The following is a 27,481-nucleotide window of genomic DNA, read 5'->3' on the forward strand; positions in this document are numbered from 1 at the left end:
CCTTTCCATTACCCCTTAGTAAGGATTGAAAATAAGCAAATGAATTTTGCTACATCTAACCCTAGATTTCTGCAGATACTTTCATCAAATATGATCATTCAGTAGAAATCATAGCATATTCATTTCACAGGAGCTATAAACTATCACCTTTTATAAAAGAAATTATATTTCTGTCTGCCAATGGTACTAAATAATGAGTAAATCAAAACCACTAATAATAAGATAATACAATGAACATATGAACTGATGAATATTTTCTACATCCATTGTTTATATGCCACTCATAAAAATAAAAATAAAAAACAAAGATCCAAGCATTCTCATACTGTTCACATTCCCGGGGAATAATGGAAGTGAGTTAATAATATGATATGGCTTACACATACAGAAAGAAAGATGTGAGTGGGAATACCGTATCCAAAGGAAATGTTACCAACTATTAAGACAGTTTGGCAAACAAGGAAGACGTTAAGTCACAAGCTTAACAATACTAATAATTCTATCTGCAAAGACAAGGTTTACTTAACTAAAGTCAAAATCAAAATCTGGGTAACAAATGAAACCATGTTGCATAACACTAGATTTAATCATATTTCTATTAATAATAACTGACTCGTGTGTTATCATACATGGTTTTAGTAAAAACTTTTAACAGTGATTCTGATTTATATCCAGCAGATCCTTTCACTTCATAATTTCAAACTTGTAACAGAGTATCTCCCTGTTTGATGAAGTCTTAATGGGTGATATATTTTCCATGGGCTACCACTGCTCCTCATGTATATCTAAGCTTTTTTGTGCTCTTTCCCAGTGCTCCCTGAAGATGTGAGCATGAAGCACTTGAATCTTCCAGTTTCATTATCTATTATGACTTACACATCATCTGATTCATATGTACCTTCAAAATTTACATACAGTATCTATAAGTAATGAAAGAGTTAATTAAGCCAGCTGTAAGCATTTCTTCAAGGCTTGATCCACACTATCTTTGGTACTTTTTCTTCATTTCACACATCTGCAAGATTGCATCAAGAAGATAACTAAGTCTTACTGGAAAAATCTTTTTTTTTTTTTTATTTTATTATACTTTGTCGCTGTCTCCCGCGTTTGCGAGGTAGCGCAAGGAAACAGACAAAAGAAATGGCCCAACCCCCCCCCATACACATGTATATACATACGTCCACACACGCAAATATACATACCTACACAACTTTCCATGGTTTACCCCAGACGCTTCACATGCCTTGATTCAATCCACTGACAGCACGTCAACCCCGGTATACCACATCGCTCCAATTCACTCTATTCCTTGCCCTCCTTTCACCCTCCTGCATGTTCAGGCCCCGATCACACAAAATCTTTTTCACTCCATCTTTCCACCTCCAATTTGGTCTCCCTCTTCTCCTCGTTCCCTCCACCTCCGACACATATATCCTCTTGGTCAATCTTTCCTCACTCATTCTCTCCATGTGCCCAAACCACTTCAAAACACCCTCTTCTGCTCTCTCAACCACGCTCTTTTTATTTCCACACATCTCTCTTACCCTTACGTTACTCACTCGATCAAACCACCTCACACCACACATTGTCCTCAAACATCTCATTTCCAGCACATCCATCCTCCTGCGCACAACTCTATCCATAGCCCACGCCTCGCAACCATACAACATTGTTGGAACCACTATTCCTTCAAACATACCCATTTTTGCTTTCCGAGATAATGTTCTCGACTTCCACACATTCTTCAAGGCCCCCAGAATTTTCGCCCCCTCCCCCACCCTATGATCCACTTCCGCTTCCATGGTTCCATCCGCTGCCAGATCCACTCCCAGATATCTAAAACACTTCACTTCCTCCAGTTTTTCTCCATTCAAACTCACCTCCCAATTGACTTGACCCTCAACCCTACTGTACCTAATAACCTTGCTCTTATTCACATTTACTCTTAACTTTCTTCTTCCACACACTTTACCAAACTCAGTCACCAGCTTCTGCAGTTTCTCACATGAATCAGCCACCAGCGCTGTATCATCAGCGAACAACAACTGAAAAAATCTTTACTTGACAATATTCATATTTTATCTATTTCATCATACTTAATCACTGTTTCATATTCTATCTATTTCATTAAACTTAATCATTGTTTCCTGCATCACCGAGGTAGCATCAGGAAACAGACAAAGAATGGCCCATCCACTAATACACAAAAAAATTTTTCCCATGCATATTCACCATTTCCTGCATTAGCGAGGAAACATTAAGAACAGAGGAGTGAGCCTTAGAGGGAATATCCCCGCATGGCCCCCTTCTCTGTTAATTCTTTTGGAAAATTAAAAATGAGAGGGGAGGATTTCCAGCCCCCTGCTCCATATATACACATATATATACATAAATGCCCATACACATACATATACATACACATTATTTATTTGATCTATTATACTTTGTCGCTGTCTCCCGCTTTAGCGAGGTAGTGCAAGGAAACAGACGAAAGAATGGCCCAACCCACCCACATACACATGTATAAACATACACGTCCACACATGTACACATACTTACCTATACATCTTAACGTATACATATATATATACACACACAGACATATACATATATACACATGCACCTAATTCATACTATCTGCCCTTATTTATTCCCGCTGCCACCCCGCCACACATGAAATGTAAACCCCCTCCCCCAGCATGTGTGCAAGGTAGTGCTAGGAAAAGACAACAACGGCCACATTCGTTTACATTCAGTCTCTAGCAGTCATGTATAATGCACCGAAACCACAACTTCCTTTCCACATCTGGACCCTACAAAACTTTCCATAGTTTACCCCAGATGACGCACATGCCCTGGTTCAATCCATTGACAGCACATCTACCCCGGTATACCCCATCGTTCCAATTCACTCTATTCCTTACATGCCTTTCACCCTCCTACATGTTCAGGCCCAGATCACTCAGAATCTTTTTCACTCCATCTTTCCACCTCCAATTTGGTCTCCCACTTCTCCTCGTTCCCTCCACCTCTGACACATATATCCTCTTTGTCAATCTATCCTTACTCATTCTATCCATGTGACCAAACCATTTAAAAACACCCTCGTCTGCTCTCTCAACCACACTCTTTTTATTACCACACATCTCTCTTACCCTTTCATTACTTACTCGATCAAACCACCTCACACCACATATTGTCCTCAAACATCTCATTTCCAGCACATCCACCCTCCTCCGCAAAACTCTATCCATAGCCCACGCTTTGCAACCATATAACATTGTTGGAACCACTATTCCTTCAAACATAGCCATCTTTGCTTTCCAAGATAACGTTCTCAACTTCCACACATTTTTCAACGCTCCCAGAACTTTTGCCCCCTCCCCCACCCTATGATTCACTTCTGCTTCCATTGTTCCATCCGCTGCCAAATCCACTCCCAGATATCTAAAACACTTCACTTGCTCCAGTTTTTCTCCATTCAAACTTACCTCCCAATTGACTAGGTCCCTCAACCCTACTGTGCCTTATAACCTTGCTCTTATTCACATTTACTCTCAACTTTCTTCTTTCACACACTTTACCAAACTCAGTCACCAGCTTCTGCAGTTTCTCACTCGAATCAGCCACCAGTGCTGTATCATCAGCGAACAACAACTGACTCACTTCCCAAGCTCTCTAATCAACAACAGACTGCATACTTGCCCCTCTTTCCAAAACTCTTGCATTCACCTCCCTAACAACCCCATCCATAAACAAATTAAACAACCATGGAGACATCACGCACCCCTGCCGCAAACAAACATTCACTGAGAACCAATCACTTTCCACTCTTCTTATACGTACACATGCATTACATCCTCGATAAAAACTTTTCACTGCTTCTAACAACTTAACTCCCACACCATATATTCTTAATACCTTCCACAGAGCATCTCTATCAACTCTATCATATCCCTTCTCCAGATCCATAAATGCTACATACAAATCCATTTACTCTTCTAAGTATTTCTCACATACATCTTTCAAAGCAAACACCTGATCCACACATCCTCTACCACTTCTGAAACCACACTGCTCTTCCCCAGTCTGATGCTCTGTACATGCCTTCACCCTCTCAATCAATACCCTCCCATTTAATTTCCCAGGAATACTCAACAAACTTAAACCTCTGTAATCTGAGCACTCACCCTTATCCCCTTTGCCTTTGTACAATGGCACTATGCAAGCATTTCACCAGTCCTCAGGCACCTCACCATGAGTCATACATACATCAAATAACCTTACCAACCAGTCAACAATACAGTCACCCCCTTTTTTAATGAATTCCACTGCAATACCATTCAAACCCGCTGCCTTGCTGGCTTTCACCTTCCACAAAGCATTTACTACCTCTTCTCTGTTTACCAAATCATTCTCCCTAACTCTCTCACTTTGCACACCACCTCGACCAAAACATCCTATATCTGCCACTCTATCATCAAACACATTCAACAAACCTTCAAAATACTCCATCACCTTCTCACATCACCACTACTTGTTATCACCTCCCCATTAGCCCCCTTCACTGATGTTCATATTTGTTCCCTTGTCTTATGCACTTTATTTACCTCCTTCCAACACATCTTTTTATTTTCCCTAAAATTTAATGATAATCTCTCACCCCAACTCTCCTTTGCCCTCTTTTTCACCTCTTGCACCTTTCTCTTGACCTCCTGCCTCTTTCTTTTATACATCTCCCACTCATTTGCATTATTTCCCTGTAAAAATCATCCAAATGCCTCTCTCTTCTCTTTCGCTAATAATCTTAGTTCTTCATCCCACCACTCACTACCCTTTCTAATCTGCCCACCTCCCACGCTTCTCATGCCACAAGCATCTTTTGCGCAAGCCATCACTGCTTCCCTAAATACATCCCATTCCTCCCCCACTCCCCTTATGTCCTTTGTTCTCACCTTTTTCCATTCTGTACTCAAATCTCTCCTGGTACTTCCTCACACAAGTCTTCTTCCAAAGGTCACTTACTCTCACCAATCTCTTCACCCCAACATTCTTCTTTTCTGAAAACCTCTACAAATCTTCACCTTCGCCTCCACAAGATAATGATCACACATCCCTCCAGTTGCACCTCTCAGTTCATTAACATCCAAAAGTCTCTCTTTCGCGTGCCTATCAATTAACACATAATCCAATAATGCTCTCTGGCCATCTCTCCTACTTACATACGTATACTTATGTATATCTCTCTTTTTAAACCAGGTATTCCCAATCACCTGTCCTTTTTCAGCACATAAATCAACAAGCTCTTCACCATTTTCATTTATAACACTGAACACCCCATGTACACCAATTATTCCCTCAACTGCCACATTACGCACCTTTTCATACACATACAAAGACATATACATATATACACATGTACATATTCATGCTTGCCTCCATCCATTCCTGGCACTACCCTGTTCCACAGGAAATAGCATTGCTACCTCCTGCTTCAGTGAGGGAGCGCCAGCAAAACAGAAAAAAATGGCCACATTCATTCACACTCAGTCTCTAGCTGTCATGTGTAATGCACCGAAACCACAGCTCCCGATCCACATCCAGGCCCCAAAGACCTTTCCATGGTTTACCCCAGACACTTCACATGCCCTGGTTCAGTCCACTGACAACACGTCGACCCCGGTACACCACATCGTCCCAATTCACTCTATTCCTTGCATACCTCTCACCCTCCTGTATGTTCAGGCCTTGATCACTAAAAATCTTTTTCACTCCATCCTTCCATCTCCAATTTGGTCTCCTGCTTCTCACTGTCCATCCATCTCTGACAAACATATCCTCTTTGTCAATCTTTCCTCACTCATTCTCTCCATATGTCCAAACCATTTCAACACACCCCTCTTCTGCTCTCTCAACCACACTCTTTTATTTCCATATATCTCTCTTACCCTTTCACTACTTAATCAAACAACCTCATACCTCATATTGTCTTCAAACATTTCATTTCCCACACGTTCACCCTCAACCGTATAACCCTATCTACAGTCCATGCATTGCAACCATATAACATTGTTGGAACAACTATTCCTTCACACATACCCATTTTTGCTCTCCAAGACAACATTCTTTCCTTTCGCACATTCTTCATTGCTCCCAGAACTTTCAACCCCTCCCCCACCCAGTGACTTACTTCTGCTTCCATGGTTCCATCTGCTGCTAAGTACACTCCCAGATATCTAAAACACTTCACTTCCTCTAATTTTTCTCCATTCAAACTTACACCCCAGTTAACTTGTCCCCTAACCCTACTGAATCTAATAACCTTGCTCTTACTCACATTTACTCTCAACTTTCTCCTTTTACACACTTTTCCAAACTCAGTCACCAACTCCTACAGTTTCTCACACAAATCAACCACTAGAGCTGTATCATTGGCAAACAACAACTGACTCACTTACCAGGCCCAGCACAGTCACCCGTTTTCAAAACTCTTGCATTTATCTCCCTAACCACCTTGCTGCAACCCGACATTCACTGGGAACCAATCACTCTCCTCTCCTCCTACTCGTACATCCTTAGTAAAAACTTTTCACTGCTTCTAGCAACTTACCTTCCATACCATATACTCTTATCATATGCCTTCTCCAGATCCATAAATGCTACATACAAAGCCATCTGTTTTTCTAAGTATTTATCACATACATTCTTCAAAGCAAACACCTGATCCACACATCCTCTACCCCAATCTGATGCTCTGTATATGCCTTCACCCTCTCAAATCAATACCCTCCCACAATTTCCCAGAAATACTCAACAAACCTATATCTCTGTAGCTTGAACATTCACTTTTATCCCCTTTGCCTTTGTACAGTGGCACTATCCATGCATTCCACCGATCCTCAGGCACTTATCCATGGTCCATTCATAACACTGAATATCCTTACCAGCTAATCAACAATACAATCACCCCCTTTTTTTTTAATAAATTCCACTGCAATATCATCCAACCTGCTGCCTCGCCAGATTTTATCTTCCACAAAGCTTTCACAACCTCTTCTCTCTTCATTAAACCATTCTCCCTGACCCTCTCACTTTGTACACCACCCCAACCAAAACTGCCACTCTATCATCAAACACATACAACACACCTTGAAAATGCTCATTCCATTTCCTTCTTACTTCATCTCTTAGTAATAATACAGGAAGGGAGGATTTTTAACATCCTGCTCCTGTCACTCTTAGTCATATTTTGTGACTGCAGGAGATATATATAGGTACGATTCTTTCTCTCTTTGCCCCATACACATGTACACATTCATACTTCTTTGCCGTCATCCATTCCCAACACCATCCCACCCCACAGGATACTGTGTAAATGAGTGAAATGAAATATAAATGATACATATATCTCTTCTCCCACACACCAGATTGCCATCCCCTGCGTTAGCAAGATAACAGCAGGAAACAGACAAAGAAAGGCTACATCCAAGCACATCCATATGTGACCTGTCATATGTTCTGCATCAAAACCACAGTTCCCCACAGGCTCCACAGATCTTTCCATTGTTCATCCCAGAAATTTCACATGCCCTGGTACAGTTCAATGGCAGCACATATAACATATTATATGACATATAATATGGGAGGGTATTGATTGAAAGGGTGAAGGCATGTACAGAGCATCAGATTGGGGAAGAGCAGTGTGGTTTCAGAAGTGGTAGAGGATGTGTGGATCAGGTGTTTGCTTTGAAGAATGTATGTGAGAAATACTTAGAAAAGCAAATGGATTTGTATGTAGCATTTATGGATCTGGAGAAGGCATATGATAGAGTTGATAGAGATGCTCTGTGGAAGGTATTAAGAATATATGGTGTGGGAGGAAAGTTGTTAGAAGCAGTGAAAAGTTTTTATCGAGGATGTAAGGCATGTGTACGTGTAGGAAGAGAGGAAAGTGATTGGTTCTCAGTGAATGTAGGTTTGCGGCAGGGGTGTGTGATGTCTCCATGGTTGTTTAATTTGTTTATGGATGGGGTTGTTAGGGAGGTAAATGCAAGAGTCTTGGAAAGAGGGGCAAGTATGAAGTCTGTTGGGGATGAGAGAGCTTGGGAAGTGAGTCAGTTGTTGTTCGCTGATGATACAGCGCTGGTGGCGGATTCATGTGAGAAACTGCAGAAGCTGGTGACGGAGTTTGGTAAAGTGTGTGGAAGAAGAAAGTTAAGAGTAAATGTGAATAAGAGCATGGTTATTAGGTACAGTGGGGTTGAGGGTCAAGTCAATTGGGAGGTGAGTTTGAATGGTGAAAAACTGGAGGAAGTGAAGTGTTTTAGATATCTGGGAGTGGATCTGTCAGCGGATGGAACCATGGAAGCGGAAGTGGATCATAGGGTGGGGGAGGGGGCGAAAATTTTGGGAGCCTTGAAAAATGTGTGGAAGTCGAGAACATTATCCCGGAAAGCAAAAATGGGTATGTTTGAAGGAATAGTAGTTCCAACAATGTTGTATGGTTGCGAGGCGTGGGCTATGGATAGAGTTGTGCGCAGGAGGATGGATGTGCTGGAAATGAGATGTTTGAGGACAATGTGTGGTGTGAGGTGGTTTGATCGAGTAAGTAACGTAAGGGTAAGAGAGATGTGTGGAAATAAAAAGAGCGTGGTTGAGAGAGCAGAAGAGGGTGTTTTAAAATGGTTTGGGCACATGGAGAGAATGAGTGAGGAAAGATTGACCAAGAGGATATATGTGTCGGAGGTGGAGGGAACGAGGAGAAGAGGGAGACCAAATTGGAGGTGGAAAGATGGAGTGAAAAAGATTTTGTGTGATCGGGGCCTGAACATGCAGGAGGGTGAAAGGAGGGCAAGGAATGGAGTGAATTGGAGCGATGTGGTATACAGGGGTTGACGTGCTGTCAGTGGATTGAATCAAGGCATGTAAAGCGTCCGGGGTAAACCATGGAAAGCTGTGTAGGTATGTATATTTGTGTGTGTGGACGTGTGTATGTACATGTGTATGGGGGGGGTTGGGCCATTTCTTTCGTCTGTTTCCTTGCGCTACCTCGCAAACGCGGGAGACAGCGATAAAAAAAAAAAAAAAAAAAAAAAAAAAAAAAAAAAAAATAATAATATATAAATCTACAAGCTCTTCACCATTTCCATTTACAACACTGAACACTCCATGTATACCAATTATTCCCTCAACTGCCACATTACTCACCTTTGCATTCAAATCACCCATCACTATAACCTGGTCTCGTGCATCAAAATCACTAGCACACTCATTCAGCTGCTCCCAAAACACTCGCCTCTCATGATCTTTCTTCTCATGCCCAGGTGCATATGCACCAATAATCACCCATCTCTCTCCATCCACTTTCAGTTTTACCCATATCAATCTAGAGTTTACTTTCTTACACTCTATCACATACTCCCACCACTCCTGATTCAGGAGTAGTGCTACTCCTTCCCTTGTTCTTGTCCTCTCACTAACCCCTGACTTTACTCCCAAGACATTCCCAAACCACTCTTCCCCTTTACCCATGAGCTTCATTTCATTCAGAGCCAAAACATGCAGGTTCCTTTCCTCAAACATACTACCTATCTCTCCTTTTTTCTCATCTTGGTTACATCCACACACATTTAGACACCCCAATCTGAGCATTCAAAGAGGATGAGCACTCCCCGCGTGACTCCTTCTTCTGTCTCCCCTTTTAGAAAGTTAAAATACAAGGAGGGGAGGGTTTCTAGCCCCCGCCCCCGTCCCCTTTAGTCGCCTTCTACGACACGTGAGGAATGCGTGGGAAGTATTCTTTCTCCCCTATCCCCAGGGATAAATATATATATCATACTGAGATATTGTCAAAGATCAAACCTTTTGTATCTTTTAATTTTTTGCGCACAAGGTTAGTGTCATTTCATATGTATGTCACAGTCAAAGAGTTAATGCATAAAAATCAAACAGACAGCATTAACAGACTTCATTCGCTTCTAGTTATGCTGTGACTAAAAGGTACCCTTCATGAGGTTATATAATCGTCTCTTGATGATAGGGGGTACAGTCTCACCTACAAACTTTTCACTCCTAAGGAGTCCATCACTTCCCTCCTACTGGAAGTGCAGCCTTGGAGCTGCAGGAGCTACCAGAAAAGGGGTCCTTAAGTAACACCACAACCCTTTCAAGAAAAGAATTCTAATGCAATATTGAATAAATAAATTATCAATTAAAAACTATTATACAGTAATTTTACACCTAGTGTACATACTTTAAAATTTCTGCAAGGATAATGGCACCCTTACAATACTACCCTGCCACTCACCAGTTGGTAAGAGGGATTCAAAATCCACTCTGTAAAAAATGCTTTTTTTTTTTTTCAAACTTGTTCGCCACTTCCTAGGCAGCAAGGTGGTGCTAGGAACAGGCAAAGAATTGCCTCATTTGCTCATATCTACTCTGGAGTTGTCGTGTATAATGCAGTGAAGCCTGGAGCCCATTATCCACAGCCCAGCCCCACAGACCTCTCTATGGTTTTTTCCTGATCATGTTATATGCCCTAGTTTAGCCAAATTACAACACATGGCCTCCTGTATACCACATCACTCCTGCATGTTCAGGTCCCAGTCACTCAAAGCATCTTTTACTCCATTCTTCAATCTCAATTCTGGTTTTGCTCTTCTCCATTTTCCCTCCACTTCCAACATGTGCATCCTCTTAGTCAGCCTAGTCTCTCCTAACTCATTTTCTTCATATGTCCTCTTCAGCTTTCTCATATATCCTATTCGTACTACCACACCTCTCTCTAAACTCCTTCAGCTTCCTCATATATACTCTTCTTACTACCACATCTCTCTCTAAACCTATCATTTCTTACTCCATCAACCTTTCTCACATCATACAATGTACTCAAACATTTCACTTCCAACACATCCATCTTCTTTCATAGATTTTGAACTAGGACCCACATCTCACATCCATTCATCATCATCATACATAATTGCCCTCACAACGCAGTGCCTTCTCTTTCCACACACTCCACAATGCATCTAAAACCTTAGATGCCTCAAACAACTGAACTTCCATGGTTCCATTCATTGTCATGTCCTCTCCCAGGTGACTAAAACACTCCACTCCCTCCAAGTTTTCTCTGTTAAACATCACATTCCAACCAATTTATCTCTTTCCACTGCTAAAATCAATAAATAACATTAACTCTCACCTTTCTCCTTTAGCTTACTGCAATTTATCACTCAAATCTGCCACCAGCACTGTCATCAGCAAACAATAAATGATGTCTCCCAAAGCCCCCTACACCCATAATAGACTGCAGAGCTACATCCTCTCCAAGACCCTCTCATTCAACATGAAAAAAGTCACCCTCCTCTATTACTACCCACACACGCACACCACACTCTAAATAAAAGCTCATTGCTTGAAGTAGCTTTCCTCCCAAACCGTATTTTTGTAACACCCTCAACAAGGCATTTCTATCAACCCTATAATATTCTTTCTCAAGATCCATTTTCTTTCTTTAAGGCTCCAGTCACAAACAAAAGTCCACATTACGGACAGGCCTTAATTGAAATATAGAGAGAATTATGAAAGGAAAACAGGAAAGACAAGGGAAAGTAACTAGGAATTTTGGAGGAAGTGAAAAACCTGTCTTTTAAAATGTGCCAAGTCATAGTTATTGGGAAAGACATGAGAAGTGTTCCAAAGCTCTGAAGTGTAGGGAAAGAAGCAGTTATCAAAAGAGTACACCCTTCAGTAGCCAATGGCCACAAAGTAATCATATGATGCAGCAGCTTGCTGAGTACAATGTGGTCTAGCTAGTGGTGGGTCATACAAGCAGCCAGCTTTCAGAAGCAAAAACCAAAGTAATGCATAATGCATAAGGTTAAAGAGAGATAAAAGTTGAGGAGAGGCCATTATGAAGAGAAGAAAGAATAGGTGGTATGCAAAAACCCTCATGGATACCTCTGTTAACAGGATAAGAGAGGGAAGTCACTCCATTAACAATTATTACTTTATAACAAAACATTTTTAAAACCTACCTATGAAGATAATAGGAGACTGTGTAGCAGCAACAGCAGATAATGCTCCACCACCCTTGGCATGACCATCGAGCTTTGTGATGATAACTGAGCCAACATCCACTTTCTCCTTGAAAGCACGAGCCTGAGACTCACAAGCCTGACCAATGCTTGCATCCATAACGAATATGATGTTGTCTGGTTTCTGTTGACAATTCATGAATACTATGAAAATTATTACACAACAGTGCATACAGAACAAACTAAAACTCAGATCTCCTTCATTTACTGAAATTTATAATTCATTCATAAGTTTATAAGCTTATGACAAAACTCCATTCTATCAGCTTGAATACTCCCTTTGCTAAAATTGCTGTACTTTCATTACAGACATCAATAAATATGGCAAGTATATAGCACAAATGAGGAAGAGATTCCTTCAAAATATCTTGGTGCACATGACACTTACACAAACATTGGAGATCTGCAACATTTCTTCAAACAATGCATCTTCTTGTTTGTGTCGGCCAGAGGTGTCTATGATGATAATTTCAAAGCCCTCTTTCTTGAACTGCTCCACTCCATCCAAGGCAATTACTACAGGATCAACTTCAGTGTAGCTATAAAAGTACAGGTAATTAATATTCTGTTTCCAGACTAAAGAAAAATATTGTTCCATGATTTTTCTGTATTCTACAACAAGATGCTTGTACTATAAGCAGTTTTAATCAATCCTGATTAAACCACCACACACCACTACACAATGAGATGAAAACTAATCTGGTAAAGTCTCTGCCATCCTTGGATAATCACCAACAGCAGAAAAGGACAACTGGGCTCATTAGGGCACAGAAATTTTCTAGTTTATACATAAAGCTGGTAAATTCAGAGCAGTTAATTAAAATAAAAATCCTAAAATTATCAAAAATTTCATTCCTTCTGACCTGTCAGTCACAACAAGCAATTCATATTACTTTTATACACATTTAACTTTTTCATCATTCAATGTGGAATGTGGAGTAACATGATGTCAAAGGTTGAACAGGGTTTAGTTTGTTTTAAGATCATTGGACCTCTGCTTGGTCAGACACAGGCCTTTGCCTGTTGGTGGCCTGTTCCAACTGAATAAGGAATATGAAGAAGTCAAGGTAAACCATGTAGTAGTCTATACGGCTTGGCTTTGGATAGTAAGTGTTGCTTTTGGTACATCATATATAAAAGCTAGAGAGTGATGTGTGCATAAAAGGCCCCTGTTCATTTTTGTTCCTGAAAAATAGTAGGAAATAGGTATCAAAAACAATTATGTATGTCTAAGGTATCTAACATTTTTCTTTAAGTACAATGATCAATGAAATAGTTCACACATCTTAAAAGACACCAAAGTATTATAAATCCATGTATGTCATTATATGAACAGAAAGGTAATAAGATACTTTGGGGACAATGATTTACGTTTTCCTCACTCACAGGCTTTCCAACTAAAATGATGTTAGATAATTGGTTCATTATTGTAAAAGACTGTTTATTACCATCAGTTATGAATACAATATTTATTCTATAGCATTCATAATACAGAATTTTCCTCATAAATTCTAAAACATATTTGCTATTTTGCAAAATGCGACTTCTACGTCAAGCAGCATGTGACTGTTCATCACTACCTTTTCTATAATAACATTATGGTAAGTCCCTATTTTAACATACTGATTGGAGAAATAGTGCTACATCAGAATTTTCCCCAGAGATACAATAAATTCACAAATCATCATTTTTTCTTTTCATACTATTTCCCATTAGCACTACATCAGAATTTTCCCCAGAGGCACAATAAATTCACAAATTATTATTTTTCTTTTCACACTATCTGTCATTTCTCGCATTTGCGAGGTAGCGTTAAGAACAGAGGTGTAAGCCTTTGAAGGAATACCCTCACTTAGCTCCCTTCTCTGTTAATCATTCTTTTGGAAAATTAAAAACGTGAGGGGAGGATTTCCAGCCAACCACCCCCTCCCAAAATCTATGACATGCAGGGAATACATGGGAAGTATTATTTCTCCCCTATCCCAAGGGATAACAAATTATTATGTGAACTATAAATTAATCTTTGTCTAACAATGTAGGTTATCCCACTATGGCAGGTGATGGTCAGGGAGTAGAAAAGGCAACTCTAAATCTGAAGGAAACAGCTCCAGGAATGTTTCTGAGGTGACCTGAATCACCTTCTGGTCAGAAATGGGGTGTGCAAGAGACAAAAACCAATCTCACCATGCTCATGAGGCTCAATATCTTTCAGCTTTTCAGAAATGTTGGGGTCTTTCCATGACCTTAAAACATAAGTAAAACTGATAAAACTCCTATCTGAGGTGATATAATATAAAAAGACAGCCCTTTGCAACAAGTAAAGCACTGCAACTGCAAGAAAACATGGGCACTGTTGGCTTAACTTTATCACTATCAGCTTGACAAAAGAGAGTACAGTCTTGCCAAACAACTTCTTGTTTTAAAGGACTCCATCCTCTCCCTTTACTGAGTGTAGCACAGCCATGAAGCTGCAGGGATCCCTGGATAAGGGGTGCTGGGTAAGTATTATTACAATAATAATAACAGTATGGATGTAACCAAGATGAGAAAAAAGGAGAGATAAGTGGTATGTTTGAGGAAAGGAACCTGGATGTTTTGGCTCTATGTGAAACGAAGTTCAAGGGTAAAGAGGAAGAGTGGTTTGGGAATGTCTGGGGAGTAAAGTCAGGAGTTAGTGAGAGGGTAAGAGCAAAGGAAGGAGTAGCACTGCTGAAGCAGGAGTTGTGGGTATATGTGATAGAGTATAAGTAAACTCTAGATCGATATGGGTAAAACTGAAAGTGGATGGAGAGAGATGAGTGATTATTGGTGCCTGTGTATCTGGTCATCAGTCATGAGAAGAAAGATCATAAGAGGCAAGTGTTCTGGGAGCAGCTGAGTGACCGTGTCAGCAGCTTTGATGCACAAGGCCGGGTTATAGTGATGGGTGATTTGAATGCAAAGGTGAGTAATGTGGCAGTTGAGGGTATAATTGGTGTACATGGAGTGTTCAGTGTTGTAAATGGAAATGACGAAGAGCTTGTGGATTTGTGCGCTGAAAAAGGACTGGTGACTGGGAATACTTGGATTAAAACGAGATGTACATAAGTATACATATGTGAGTAGGAGGGATGGCCAGAGGGCATTATTGGGGATTATGTGTTGATAAGTGTGTAAAAGAGAGACTTTTGGATGTTAATGTGCTGAGAAGTGCAACTGGAGAGATGGCTGATCACTATCTTGTGGAGGCGAAGGTGAAGATTTATAGAGGTTTTCAGAAAAGAAGAGAGAACGCTGGAGAGAAGAGAGTGGTGAGAGTAGGTGAGCTTGGATAGGAGACTTGTGTGAGGAAGTACCAGGAGAGATTCAAATGCAGAATTGCAAAAGGTGAGAGCAAATGATGTAAAGGGAGTGGGGAAGGAATTGAATGTATTTAGGGAAGCAGTGATGGCTTGCGCAAAAGATGCATGTGGCATGAGAAAAGTGGGAAGATTAGAAAGGGTAGTGAGTGGTGGGATAAAGAAGAAAGATTGCTAGTGAAAGAGAAGAGAGAGGCGTTTGGACAATTTTTGCAGGGGAGTAGTGCAAATCACTGGAAGATGTATAAAAGAAAGAGACAGAAGGTCAAGAAAAAGGTGTAAAAAGGTGTAAGAGTTGAAGAAAGAGGGTAAATGAGAGTTGGGGTGAGACAGTATCATTAAATTTTAGGGAGAATAAAAAGATGTTTTGAGAGGAGGTAAATAAAGTGCATAAGACAAGAGAACAAATGGGAAAATCAGTGATGGAGGCAAATGGGGAAGTAATAACAAGTAGTGATGAAGTGAGAGGGAGATGAAGTGAATATTTTGAAGGTTTGTTGAATGTGTTTGATGATAGAGCGGCAGATATATGGTGTTTTGGTCGGGGTGGTGTGCGAAGTGAGAGGGTCAGGGAAAATGGTATGGTGAGCAAAGAAGAGGAAGTGAAAGCTTTGCAGAAGATGAAAGTCGACAAGGCAGTGGGTGTGGATGGTATTGCAGTGGAATTCATATAATAAAGGGGTTGACTGTGTTGTTGATTGGTTGGTAAGGATATACAATGTATGTATGGATCATGGTGAAGTGCCTGAGGATTGGCAGAATGCATGCACAGTGCCAATGCACAAAGGCAAAGGGGATAAAGGTGAGTGCTCAAATTACAGAGGCATAAGTTTGTATAGTATTCTTGGGAAATCGTATGGGAGGGTATTGATTGAGAGGGTAAAGGCATGTACAGAACATCAGATTGTGGAAGAGCAGTGTGGTTTTAGAAGTGGTAGAAGATGTGTGGATCAGGTGCTTGCGTTGAAGAATGTATGTGAGAAATACTTAGAAAAGCAAATGGATTTGTATGTAGCATTTATGGATCTGGAGAAGGCATATGATAGAGTTGATAGAGATGCTTTGTGGAAGATTTTAAGATTATATGGTGTGAGAGGTAAGTTGCTAGAATCAGTGAAAAGTTTTTACCATGGATATAAGGCAAGAGTATGAGTAGGAAGAGAGGAAAGTGATTGGTTCCCAGTGAATGTCGGTTAGCAGCAGGGGTGCGTGACGTTTCTATGGTTGTTTAATTTGTTTATGGATGGGGTGGTTAGGGAGGTGAATGCAAGTGTTTTGGAGACAGGGGCAAGTATGCAGTCTGTTGTGGATGAGAGGGCTTGGGAAGTGAATCAGTTGTTGTTTGCTGATGATACAGCACTGGTGGCTGATTTGGGTGAGAAACTGCAGAAGTTGGTGACTGAGTTTGGTAAAGTGTGTGAAAGAAGAAAGTTGAGAGTAAATGTGAATAAGAGCAAGGTTATTAGGTTCAGTAGGGATGAGGGCCAAGTTAATTGGGAGGTAAGTTTGAATGGAGAAAAACTGGAGGAAGTGAAGTGTTTTTGATATCTGGGAGGGGACTTAGAAGCAGATGGAACCATAGAAGCAGAAGTGAGTCACAGGGTTTGGGAGGGGGTGAAGGTTCTGGGAGTGTTAAGGAATATGTGGAAGGCAAGAACGTTATCTCAGAGAGCAAAAATGGGTATGTTTGAAAGAATAGTGGTTCCAACACGTTATATGGTTGCGAGGCATGGGCCATACATAGCGTCGTGCAGAGGAGGGAGGAGGTGTTGAAAAATGAAATGTTTGAGGACAATATGTGGTGTGAGGTGGTTTGATTGAGTAAGTAATGAAAGGGTAAGAGAGATGTGTGGTAATAAAAAGAGTGTGGTTGAGAGAGCAGAAGAGGGTGTGTTGAAATGGTTTGGTCACATGGAGAGAATGAGTGGAAAGATTGACAAAGAGGATATATGTGTCAGAGGTGGAGGGAAGGAGAAGTGGGAGACCAAATTGTATGCGGAATGAAGTGTAAAAGACTGAGCATTCAGGGCCTGAACATACAAGAGGGTGAAAGACATGCAAGGAATAGAGCGAATTGGAACAATGTGGTATACTGGGGTGGAAGTGCTGTCACTGGATTGAACCAGGGCATGTGAAGCATCTGGAGTAAACAATGGAAAGGTCTGTGGGACCTAGACGTGGAAAGGGAGCTGTGCTTTTGGTGCATTTCAGAAATTTATATTTTTTTTTTTTTTTTTTTTATACTTTGTCGCTGTCTCCCGCGTTTCCGAGGTAGCGCAAGGAAACAGATGAAAGAAATGGCCCAACCCCCCCCCATACACATGTATATACATACGTCCACACACGCAAATATACATACCTACACAGCTTTCCATGGCTTACCCCAGACGCTTCACATGCCTTGATTCAATCCACTGACAGCACGTCAACCCCGGTATACCACATCGCTCCAATTCACTCTATTCCTTGCCCTCCTTTCACCCTCCTGCATGTTCAGGCCCCGATCACACAAAATCTTTTTCACTCCATCTTTCCACCTCCAATTTGGTCTCCCTCTTCTCCTTGTTCCCTCCACCTCCGACACATATATCCTCTTGGTCAATCTTTCCTCACTCATCCTCTCCATGTGCCCAAACCACTTCAAAACACCCTCTTCTGCTCTCTCAACCACGCTCTTTTTATTTCCACACATCTCTCTTACCCTTACGTTACTCACTCGATCAAACCACCTCACACCACACATTGTCCTCAAACATCTCATTTCCAGCACATCCATCCTCCTGCGCACAACTCTATCCATAGCCCACGCCTCGCAACCATACAACATTGTTGGAACCACTATTCCTTCAAACATACCCATTTTTGCTTTCCGAGATAATGTTCTCGACTTCCACACATTCTTCATTTATATATTTTTTTTTTTTTTTTTTTTTTTTTTATACTTTGTCGCTGTCATTTCATTATACTTGACTGCTGCTTCCACATCAGCGAGGTAGAGCCAGGAAACAGAAGAATGGCCCATCCACTCAAATACACATATAAACACATAAATGCCCATACACACACATATACATATCAACATATACATATACATACATGGACATATACATACACATACACAGACATATACATATATACACATACATATTCATACTTGTTTGCCTTCATCCAATCCTGGTGGTACCCTGCCCCACAGGAAACAGCATCGCTACCCCCTACTTCAATGAGGTAATGCCAGGAAAACGAATTGGTCTCATTCATTCACACTCAGTCTCTAGCTATCATGTGTAATGCACCAAAACCACAGCTCCCTACCCTCATCCAGGCCCCACAGAAATTTCCATGGTTTACCCTAGACATTTCACATGCCCTAGTTCAGTCCACTGACAGCATGTCGACCCCGATATATCACATCATTCCAATTTTCAAAAAATGAACATTAACTGAACCCAGCAGATAAGAACCCCCAGCTTCTGTAATGACAGTGAATGGGTTAAGAAATCCCCACACATCCAAAAATCAATCTATCGTTTCTTTTTTAATTGAAAGTTCCATCAGTAACACATTACAAGATACAGGTGCTGATTTCACATGCAACAAGCTTAAGTTCCTGCAAAAATTCATAGCTTCATAAATTCAACATTACCTGCCATAGAAGGGGATTCGGGCCTTCGTACAGTTTTGCTTCACCTGATCAAAAGCACCAGCTCGGAAAGTATCAGCACACACTAGACAGGTCTTCCAACCTTTACGCATGTAATAATATGCAAGCTTTGTACAGGTTGTAGTCTTGCCTGAGCCCTGAAATACAAATAATGATAAAAAAAAAGTCTAAAAGGCAACATCTATCTATCTATCTATCTTTAATATTATCATTCTTTTTTTATTATACTTAATTGCTGTTTCCCGCATCAGCTAGGTAGCACCAGGAAACAGATGAGGAATGGCCCATCCACTCGTATATACGTATGTATACATATATGACCATACATACATATACATATCAACATATATACACACATATATCTATCATCAGATTGGGGAAGAGCAGTGTGGTTTCAGAAGTGGTAGAGGATGTGTGGATCAGGTGTTTGCTTTGAAGAATGTATGTGAGAAATACTTAGAAAAGCAAATGGATTTGTATGTAGCATTTATGGATCTGGAGAAGGCATATGATAGAGTTGATAGAGATGCTCTGTGGAAGGTATTAAGAATATATGGTGTGGGAGGCAAGTTGTTAGAAGCAGTGAAAAGTTTTTATCGAGGATGTAAGGCATGTGTACGTGTAGGAAGAGAGGAAAGTGATTGGTTCTCAGTGAATGTAGGTTTGCGGCAGGGGTGTGTGATGTCTCCATGGTTGTTTAATTTGTTTATGGATGGGGTTGTTAGGGAGGTGAATGCAAGAGTTTTGGAAAGAGGGGCAAGTATGAAGTCTGTTGGGGATGAGAGAGCTTGGGAAGTGAGTCAGTTGTTGTTCGCTGATGATACAGCGCTGGTGGCTGATTCATGTGAGAAACTGCAGAAGCTGGTGACTGAGTTTGGTAAAGTGTGTGAAAGAAGAAAGTTAAGAGTAAATGTGAATAAGAGCAAGGTTATTAGGTACAGTAGGGTTGAGGGTCAAGTCAATTGGGAGGTGAGTTTGAATGGAGAAAAACTGGAGGAAGTGAAGTGTTTTAGATATCTGGGAGTGGATCTGGCAGCGGATGGAACCATGGAAGCGGAAGTGGATCATAGGGTGGGGGAGGGGGTGAAAATTCTGGGAGCCTTGAAGAATGTGTGGAAGTCGAGAACATTATCTCGGAAAGCAAAAATGGGTATGTTTGAAGGAATAGTGGTTCCAACAATGTTGTATGGTTGCGAGGCGTGGGCTATGGATAGAATTGTGCGCAGGAGGATGGATGTGCTGGAAATGAGATGTTTGAGGACAATGTGTGGTGTGAGGTGGTTTGATCGAGTAAGTAACGTAAGGGTAAGAGAGATGTGTGGAAATAAAAAGAGCGTGGTTGAGAGAGCAGAAGAGGGTGTTTTGAAATGGTTCGGGCACATGGAGAGAATGAGTGAGGAAAGATTGACCAAGAGAATATATGTGTCGGAGGTGGAGGGAACGAGGAGAAGAGGGAGACCAAATTGGAGGTGGAAAGATGGAGTGAAAAAGATTTTGTGTGATCGGGGCCTGAACATGCAGGAGGGTGAAAGGAGGGCAAGGAATAGAGTGAATTGGAGCGATGTGGTATACCGGGGTTGACGTGCTGTCAGTGGATTGAATCAAGGCATGTGAAGCGTCTGGGGTAAACCATGGAAAGTTGTGTAGGTATGTATATTTGCGTGTGTGGACGTATGTATATACACGTGTATGGGGGTGGGTTGGGCCATTTCTTTCGTCTGTTTCTTTGCGCTACCTCGCAAACGTGGGAGACAGCGGCAAAAAAAAAAAAAAAAAAAAAAAAAAAAAAAAAAAAAAAAATCTATCATAGGGTGGAGGAGGGGGTGAAAGTTCTAGGAGCGTTGAAAAATGTATGGAAGTCGAGAATGTTACCTTGGAAAGCAAAAATGGGAATGTCTGAAGGAATAGTGGTTCCAACAATGTTATATGGTTGCGAGGCATGGGCTATAGATAGAGTTGTGCGGAGGAGGGTGGATGTGCTGGAAATGAGATATTTGAGGACAATATGTGGTGTGAGATGGTTTGATCGAGTAAGTAATGAAAGGGTAAGAGAGATGTGTGGTAATAAAAAGAGTGTGGTTGAGAGAGCAGAAGAGGGTGTTTTGAAATGGTTTGGTCACATGGAGAGAATGAGTGGAAAGATTGACAAAGAGGATATATGTGTCAGAGGTGGAGGAGACGAGGAGAAGTAGGAGACCAAATTGGAGGTGGAAAGGTGGCATGAAAAAGATTTTGAATGATCGGGGCCTGAACATGCAGGAGGGTGAAAGGCGTGCAAGGAACAGAGTGAACTGGAATGATGTGGTATACCGGGGTGGACGTGCTGTCAATGGATTGAACTAGGGCATGTGAAGTGTCTGGGGTAAACCATGGAAAGTTTTGTGGGGCCTGGATGTGGAGAGGGATCTGTGGTTTCAGTGCATTATACATGACAGCTAGAGACTGACTGTGAATGAATGTGGCCTTTTTTGCCTGTTCCTGGCGCTGTCTCGCTGGAGGGGGGATGCTTGTTCATGTGTGGCTCGGTGGCAATGGGAATGGATGAAGGCAGCAAGTAAGAATAAGTACATTCATATATATGTATATGTCTGTGTACATCGAAATGTATATGTATGTATATGTTCCTATGGACTCATAGGAATTGTGATCCTTTCCAACATGTATGTATAAGTGAGTGCATGGGCGTTTTGTATATACATGTGTATGTGGGAGGGTTAGGCCATTCTTTCGTCTGTTTCCTTGCGCTACCTCTAAACGCGGGAGATGGCGATTAAGTATAATAAAATCAAAAAATAAATAAATGATATGATAGTGAATGACTAACTGATAAAGTGATACGATAGTAAAGCACTATTTTGCCATTTGATGGTAATCACTACAATATTTAGATAACATACAGAACATCCCTATCTTATGGAATCAAATCAGTGGTAAGTTAGTTTTGTTTACAGTGGTTTCATTTTGAGTAACAGTTTTCAGGAATGCATCCAATAAAAAACAAGGAGCCTCTGTAATGTAATGATTATATGAATGCACTCTATCGATAGTTCAGCATGCATTTCAGTATTTTATGCTTCACTAAACCATCAAAATCCTTGGAAATATAAAGTATCTATACTTAAGGAAACTCGATATTTTAGCAATTGCTTGGTCCCGACCATATCGAACTAAAAGCATTTCATTATATAGAAAGGTAACTGTACTCCATTCCAAATCAGTCTCATTTTCAGTATAAGCAAAAGGCTAACACTTCATTTATGGTGCCTGAGCTAAAACATATTTCTTCAGCAGGCATTTCAAATTATGATATTGGGAGATCATCATTTGAAAGTTTTGGGATGGCCAATACCCAATATATATGGGGAAAAGTTCTTCATTTACTATTCTAAAATCAACATGGACAGCAGTGAAAATGATATATAGAGACAGAATGTTTAAACATTTTGTGATGACCAACTAACCTGTAAACCAACAAACATGATAATATTTGGTCGTCCTTTGATTGGCACATATGGCTTCACCCCTGGATCCACTAACTGTAAGATAAACAAGTGTATAAGTTACACAAGAAGGAAAATCAAAATGTAGGGAAGAATTTGCAGATAAAGAGTAATGGATTTAAATGGTTTTACTCTTTAGGACACGAAAAATACATTACAGCAAAAAGATGCATGAAACACACATAAAGTTGAAATGTCTACCATTTTCATATCCTTTGTAAAAAAAAAACCAGTTTTCATTATGCAATGTTACATAAAATGTCAACACAGCTAAATAATCAAAATAGTGTAATGAATTACTGTCCTACATTATAAGAAATGTACAATTTGAAATCTGAGAAACCATTTCACTCTAGGGCAAAGTCCTGCAAACATGAGAGATTCTCTATGTTAAATTCTAACCCCCTATACTTCTGGTGCAAAAATACTGGTTTCCACACTGGTCATTACCCTTCCAACTAAGTAACAGCAGCTTATTTTAGGCAAGCCATCTGCCAATCACAGACCACCAGAGAAAAAATGTCACAAACCTTTTTACTCCTGAAAACCCATCAGCTAAGAAGTTGAAGATTGCAGGTATCAACCCTAAAAGCAGAGACAGTTGGTATGGAAAAAAGAAAAGAATGGGGATGACAGGGTAGGGTAAAGACTTACAGTATAAGTGTTCATGGGAAATTCCTTTAAAGAAAAAAGGCTTTTCAAATTTCAAATCCTTCATTCCTTTCCTCTGCAGTGTGTCCCATGGCATGGAAGCATACCCACATGAAGACAGAGTTTAGAGAAACTTCCAAATTAATCCTGAAGGCTGAAATAAATCATTCCAAAAGTAAATTTGGTGCACAGTACAATCAATCTCTCCAGAAGAAGGAATCTTCACACATGGTAATTCCACAACACCTAAGACCCTACGAAAGAGAGAGCTGTGTCTTAGACAAAAGGGAAGGCTGGGTAGATTGCTTATATCTTGAATGCCAAAAAGGAAATGCAAGGTACCACATGGGAGACTGATTAGTTCCTGAAATCCCAGGCAGGAATAAGGGAGAGACTCCTCCAAAGGATATAATATTATCTTTGTGAAGGGGAACAAAGGACACATGTCTGATAAGCCTACTCAAAATGGTGTCTCAGCTACATCTCTTCCTTGTATATCAACAGATTGTTCTGCATCTTTTATATCATTCTTGTGTCTCCCTGACAATGTGATCATTACACAAAAAAGCACTTGGGAACTTATCGTGCTTCATTTTCCTTATGGCTTTATGCATATACTAGATCAAGCGTATCAATGTTATGGGTGATTTAAATGCGAAGATAGGTAATGTGCCAGTTGAGGGTATAATTGGTGTACATGAGGTGTTCAGTCTTGTAAATGTAAATGGTAAAAAACTTGTGGATTTGTGTGCTGAAAAAAGATAAAGCAAAAAAAAAAAAAAAAAAAAAAAAAAAAAATAAAAGTCTACATGTGAGTAAGAGAGATTCAGTGGGCATCATTGGATTATGAGTAAATTGATAGGCATGTAAAAGAGAGACTTTTGGATGTAAATGTGCTCAGAGGGGCAGCTGGAGGGATGTCTGATCGCTATCTTGTGGAGACGAGGGTGAAGATTTGTAGAAGTTTTCAAAAAAGAAAAGAGAATGTTGGGGAGAAGAGAGTGGTGAGAGTAAGTGAACTTGGAAAGAAGACTTGTATGAGGAAGTACCAGGAGATATTGAGTGTAGAATGGCAAAAGGTGAGAGCAAATGACATGAGAAGAGTGAGTGAGGAATGGGATGTATTTAGGGAAACAGTAATGACTTGCACAAAAGATGCATGTGGCATGAGAAAGGTGGGAGGTGGGCAGATCAGAAAGGGTAGTGAGTGGTGGGATGAAGAAGTAAAGTTGTCAGTGAAAAAGAAAAGAGAGGCATTTGGACGATATTTGTAGGGTAGTGCAAATGATTGGGAGATGTATAAAAGAAAGAGGCAGGAGGTCAAGAGAAAGGTGAAAGGGTTGAAAAGAAGGGAAAAGGAAAGTTGGGGCGAGTGTGTATCGTTAAACTTTAGGGAGGATAAAAATGATTTGGAATGAGGTAAACAATGTATTTAAGACAAGATAACAAGTGAGAACATCGGCGAGGGGTGCAAGTGGGAAAGTAATAGCAGGTAGTGATGAAATGAAAAGGAGATGGAGTGAGTATTTTGAGGGTTTGTTAAATATGTTTGATGATAAAGTGGTAGGTATACAAAGTTTTGGTCGTGTGTGTGTGTGTGTGTGTGTGTGTGTGTGTGTGTGTGTGTGTGTGTGTGTGTGTGTGTGTGTGTGTGTGTGTGTGCGTGAAATGAGAGGGTCAGGGAGAATGGTTTGGTTATGAAAGAAAAGGTAGTGAAAGCTTTGCAGAAGATGAGACCCGGCAAGGCGGCAGGTTTGGATGGTACTGCAGAGGACTATATTGAAAAAGGGGGTGACTATGTTGATTGGTTGTTAAGGATATTCAATGTATGTATGGACCATGGTGAAGTGCATAAGGATTGGCAGAATGCATGCATAGTACCAGTGTACATAGGCAAAAGGGATAAAGGTGAGTGTTCAAACTAGAGAAGCATAAGTCTGTTGAGTGTTCCCGGGAAATTATATGGAAGGGTATTGATTGAGAGAGCGAAGGCATGTACAGAGCATCAGACTGGGAAGAACAGTGTGGTTTTAGAAGTGGTAGAGGATGTGAAGATCAGGTATTTGCTTTGAAGAATGTATGTTGGAAATACTTAGAAAAACATATGGATTTGTATGTGGCACTTATGGATCTGGAGAAGGAATATGATAGGGATAAGAGAGATGCTTTGTGGGAGGTTTTAAGAGTATATGGTGTGGGAGGTAAGTTGCCAGAAGCAGCGAAAACCAGCCATCTTGCCAGATATCATCTTCTGCTAAGCTTTCACTACCTCTTCTCTCTTTACCAAACCATTCTCTCTGACCCTCTCATTAGTGCACCACCCAAGCCGAAACACCCCATATCTACCACTCTATCATCAAACATATTCGACAATCCTTCAAAATACTCACACCATTTCCTTCTCTCTTCATCACCACCTGTTATACCTCCCCACTTGCACCCTTCACCAATTCCCATTTGTTCTATTGTCTTTCACAGGTTATTTACCTCCTTCTGAAACATCTTTTTATTCTCCTTAAAGTTTAATGATACTCTTGCACCCCAACTCTCATTTTCCCTTTCACCCCTTGCACCTTTCTCTTGACCTCCAGCTACTTTCTTTTATACAACTCCCAGTCCTATTTCCCTGCAAGCATCATCCAAATGCCTCTCTTTCCTCTTTCACTAATAACTTTACTTCATCCCACCTTTCTAATCTGCCCACCTCCCACCTTCTCATGCCACACGCATCTTTCGTGCAAGCCTTCACTGCTTCCCTAAATACGTCCCATTCCTCACCCAACTCCCCCTCACGTCATTTGCTCTCACCTTTTGCCATTCTACATTTAATCACTCTTGGTATCCTCACATAAGTCTCCTTTCCAAGCTCACTTACTCTCACCACTCTCTTCTCCCCAATATTCTCTCTTCTTTTTCGAAAACCTCTACAAATCTTCACCTTCGCCTCCACAAAATAGTGATCACACATCCCTCCGGCTGCCCTTCTCAGCACATTAACATCCAAAAGTGTCTCTTTTACATGCCTTATCAATTAACACATAATCCAATAATGCCCTTTCACCATCTCTCCTACTCACATACATATCCTTATGTATATCTCTCTTTTCAAACCAGGTATTCTCAATCACCAGTCTTTTTTCAGCATAAATCCACTAGCTCTTCACTATTTCCATTTACAACAATGAATACCCCATGTATACCAATCATACCCTCAACTGCCACATTACTCACCTTTGTATTTAAATCACCCATCACTGAAACCCGATCTCGTGCATCAAAGCTGCTGACAAACTCACTCAGCTGCTCCCAAAACACTTGCCTCTCATGATCAGGTGCATAGGCACCAACACTCACCCCTCTCTCCATCCACTTTCAGTTTTACCCACATCAATCCAGAATTTACTTTCTTACATTATATGTATATGAGTAGTTGGGCCATTCTTCGTCTGTTTCCTTGCGCTACCTCGCAAACGCGGGAGACAGCGACAAAGTATAAAAAAAAAAAAAAAAAAAAAAAACATTATCACATACTCCCACAACTGCTTCAGGAGTAGTGCTACTCCTTTCTTAGCTCTTGTTCTCGCACCAAACCCTGGCTGTACTCCCAAGACTTTCCCAAACTACTCTTCCCCTTTACCCTCAAGGTTTATTTGACTCAGAGCCAAAATATGCTGGTTTCTTTTCCCAAACATACTACCTATATCTCCTTTCTTCTCATCTTGGTTACATCCACACACATATAGACACTCCAATCTTAGCCTTCGAGGAGGATGAGCATTCCCTTCTTGACTCCTTCTTTTGTTTCCCTTTTCATAAATTAAAATAAAAGGGAGGGTTCCAGCCCCCTCCCATCCCTTTATTCACATACGACAGGTGGGAATTATGTGGGATGTATTCTTTCTCCACCATCCTCTATTTTTTCATACACATTCATCGTTTCCCACGTCAGCAAAGTAGCATCAGGAAACAGACGAAGAATGGCCCAACTACTCATATACATATATATATACATAAATGCTCATACACGCACATATACATAAATGTACATATACAAATCAACATATACACATTTACATACATATACATCTATCATTCTATATCTATTTATTTATTATACTTTGTCACTGTCTCCCGCATTAGCGAGGTAGCGCAAGGAAACAGACGAAGGAATGGCCCAACCCACCCACATACAAATGTATATACATACATGTCCACACACACACATATACA

At 40.6% G+C, this 27,481-nt stretch overlaps 1 protein-coding gene across 2 annotated transcripts in view; it reads right to left on the reverse strand.

Annotated features, from left to right (window-relative positions):
* The window catches only part of Srp54k (signal recognition particle 54k), a 55,294-nt gene that overhangs the window by 18,133 nt on the left and 9,680 nt on the right, over positions 1–27,481 (reverse strand). For both annotated transcript variants that reach the window (XM_071674849.1, XM_071674850.1), the window contains exons 3-6: positions 22,562–22,636; positions 19,083–19,237; positions 12,487–12,637; positions 12,039–12,222 (exon numbers count right to left, since the gene is read on the reverse strand). In XM_071674849.1, coding sequence (XP_071530950.1) covers positions 12,039–12,222; positions 12,487–12,637; positions 19,083–19,237; positions 22,562–22,636 — 565 coding nt within the window. The remainder of the gene's footprint in view (positions 1–12,038; positions 12,223–12,486; positions 12,638–19,082; positions 19,238–22,561; positions 22,637–27,481) is intronic.

This window comes from Panulirus ornatus, chromosome 20 (assembly GCF_036320965.1).
Source record: "Panulirus ornatus isolate Po-2019 chromosome 20, ASM3632096v1, whole genome shotgun sequence".
Lineage (NCBI taxonomy): Eukaryota > Metazoa > Arthropoda > Malacostraca > Decapoda > Palinuridae > Panulirus > Panulirus ornatus.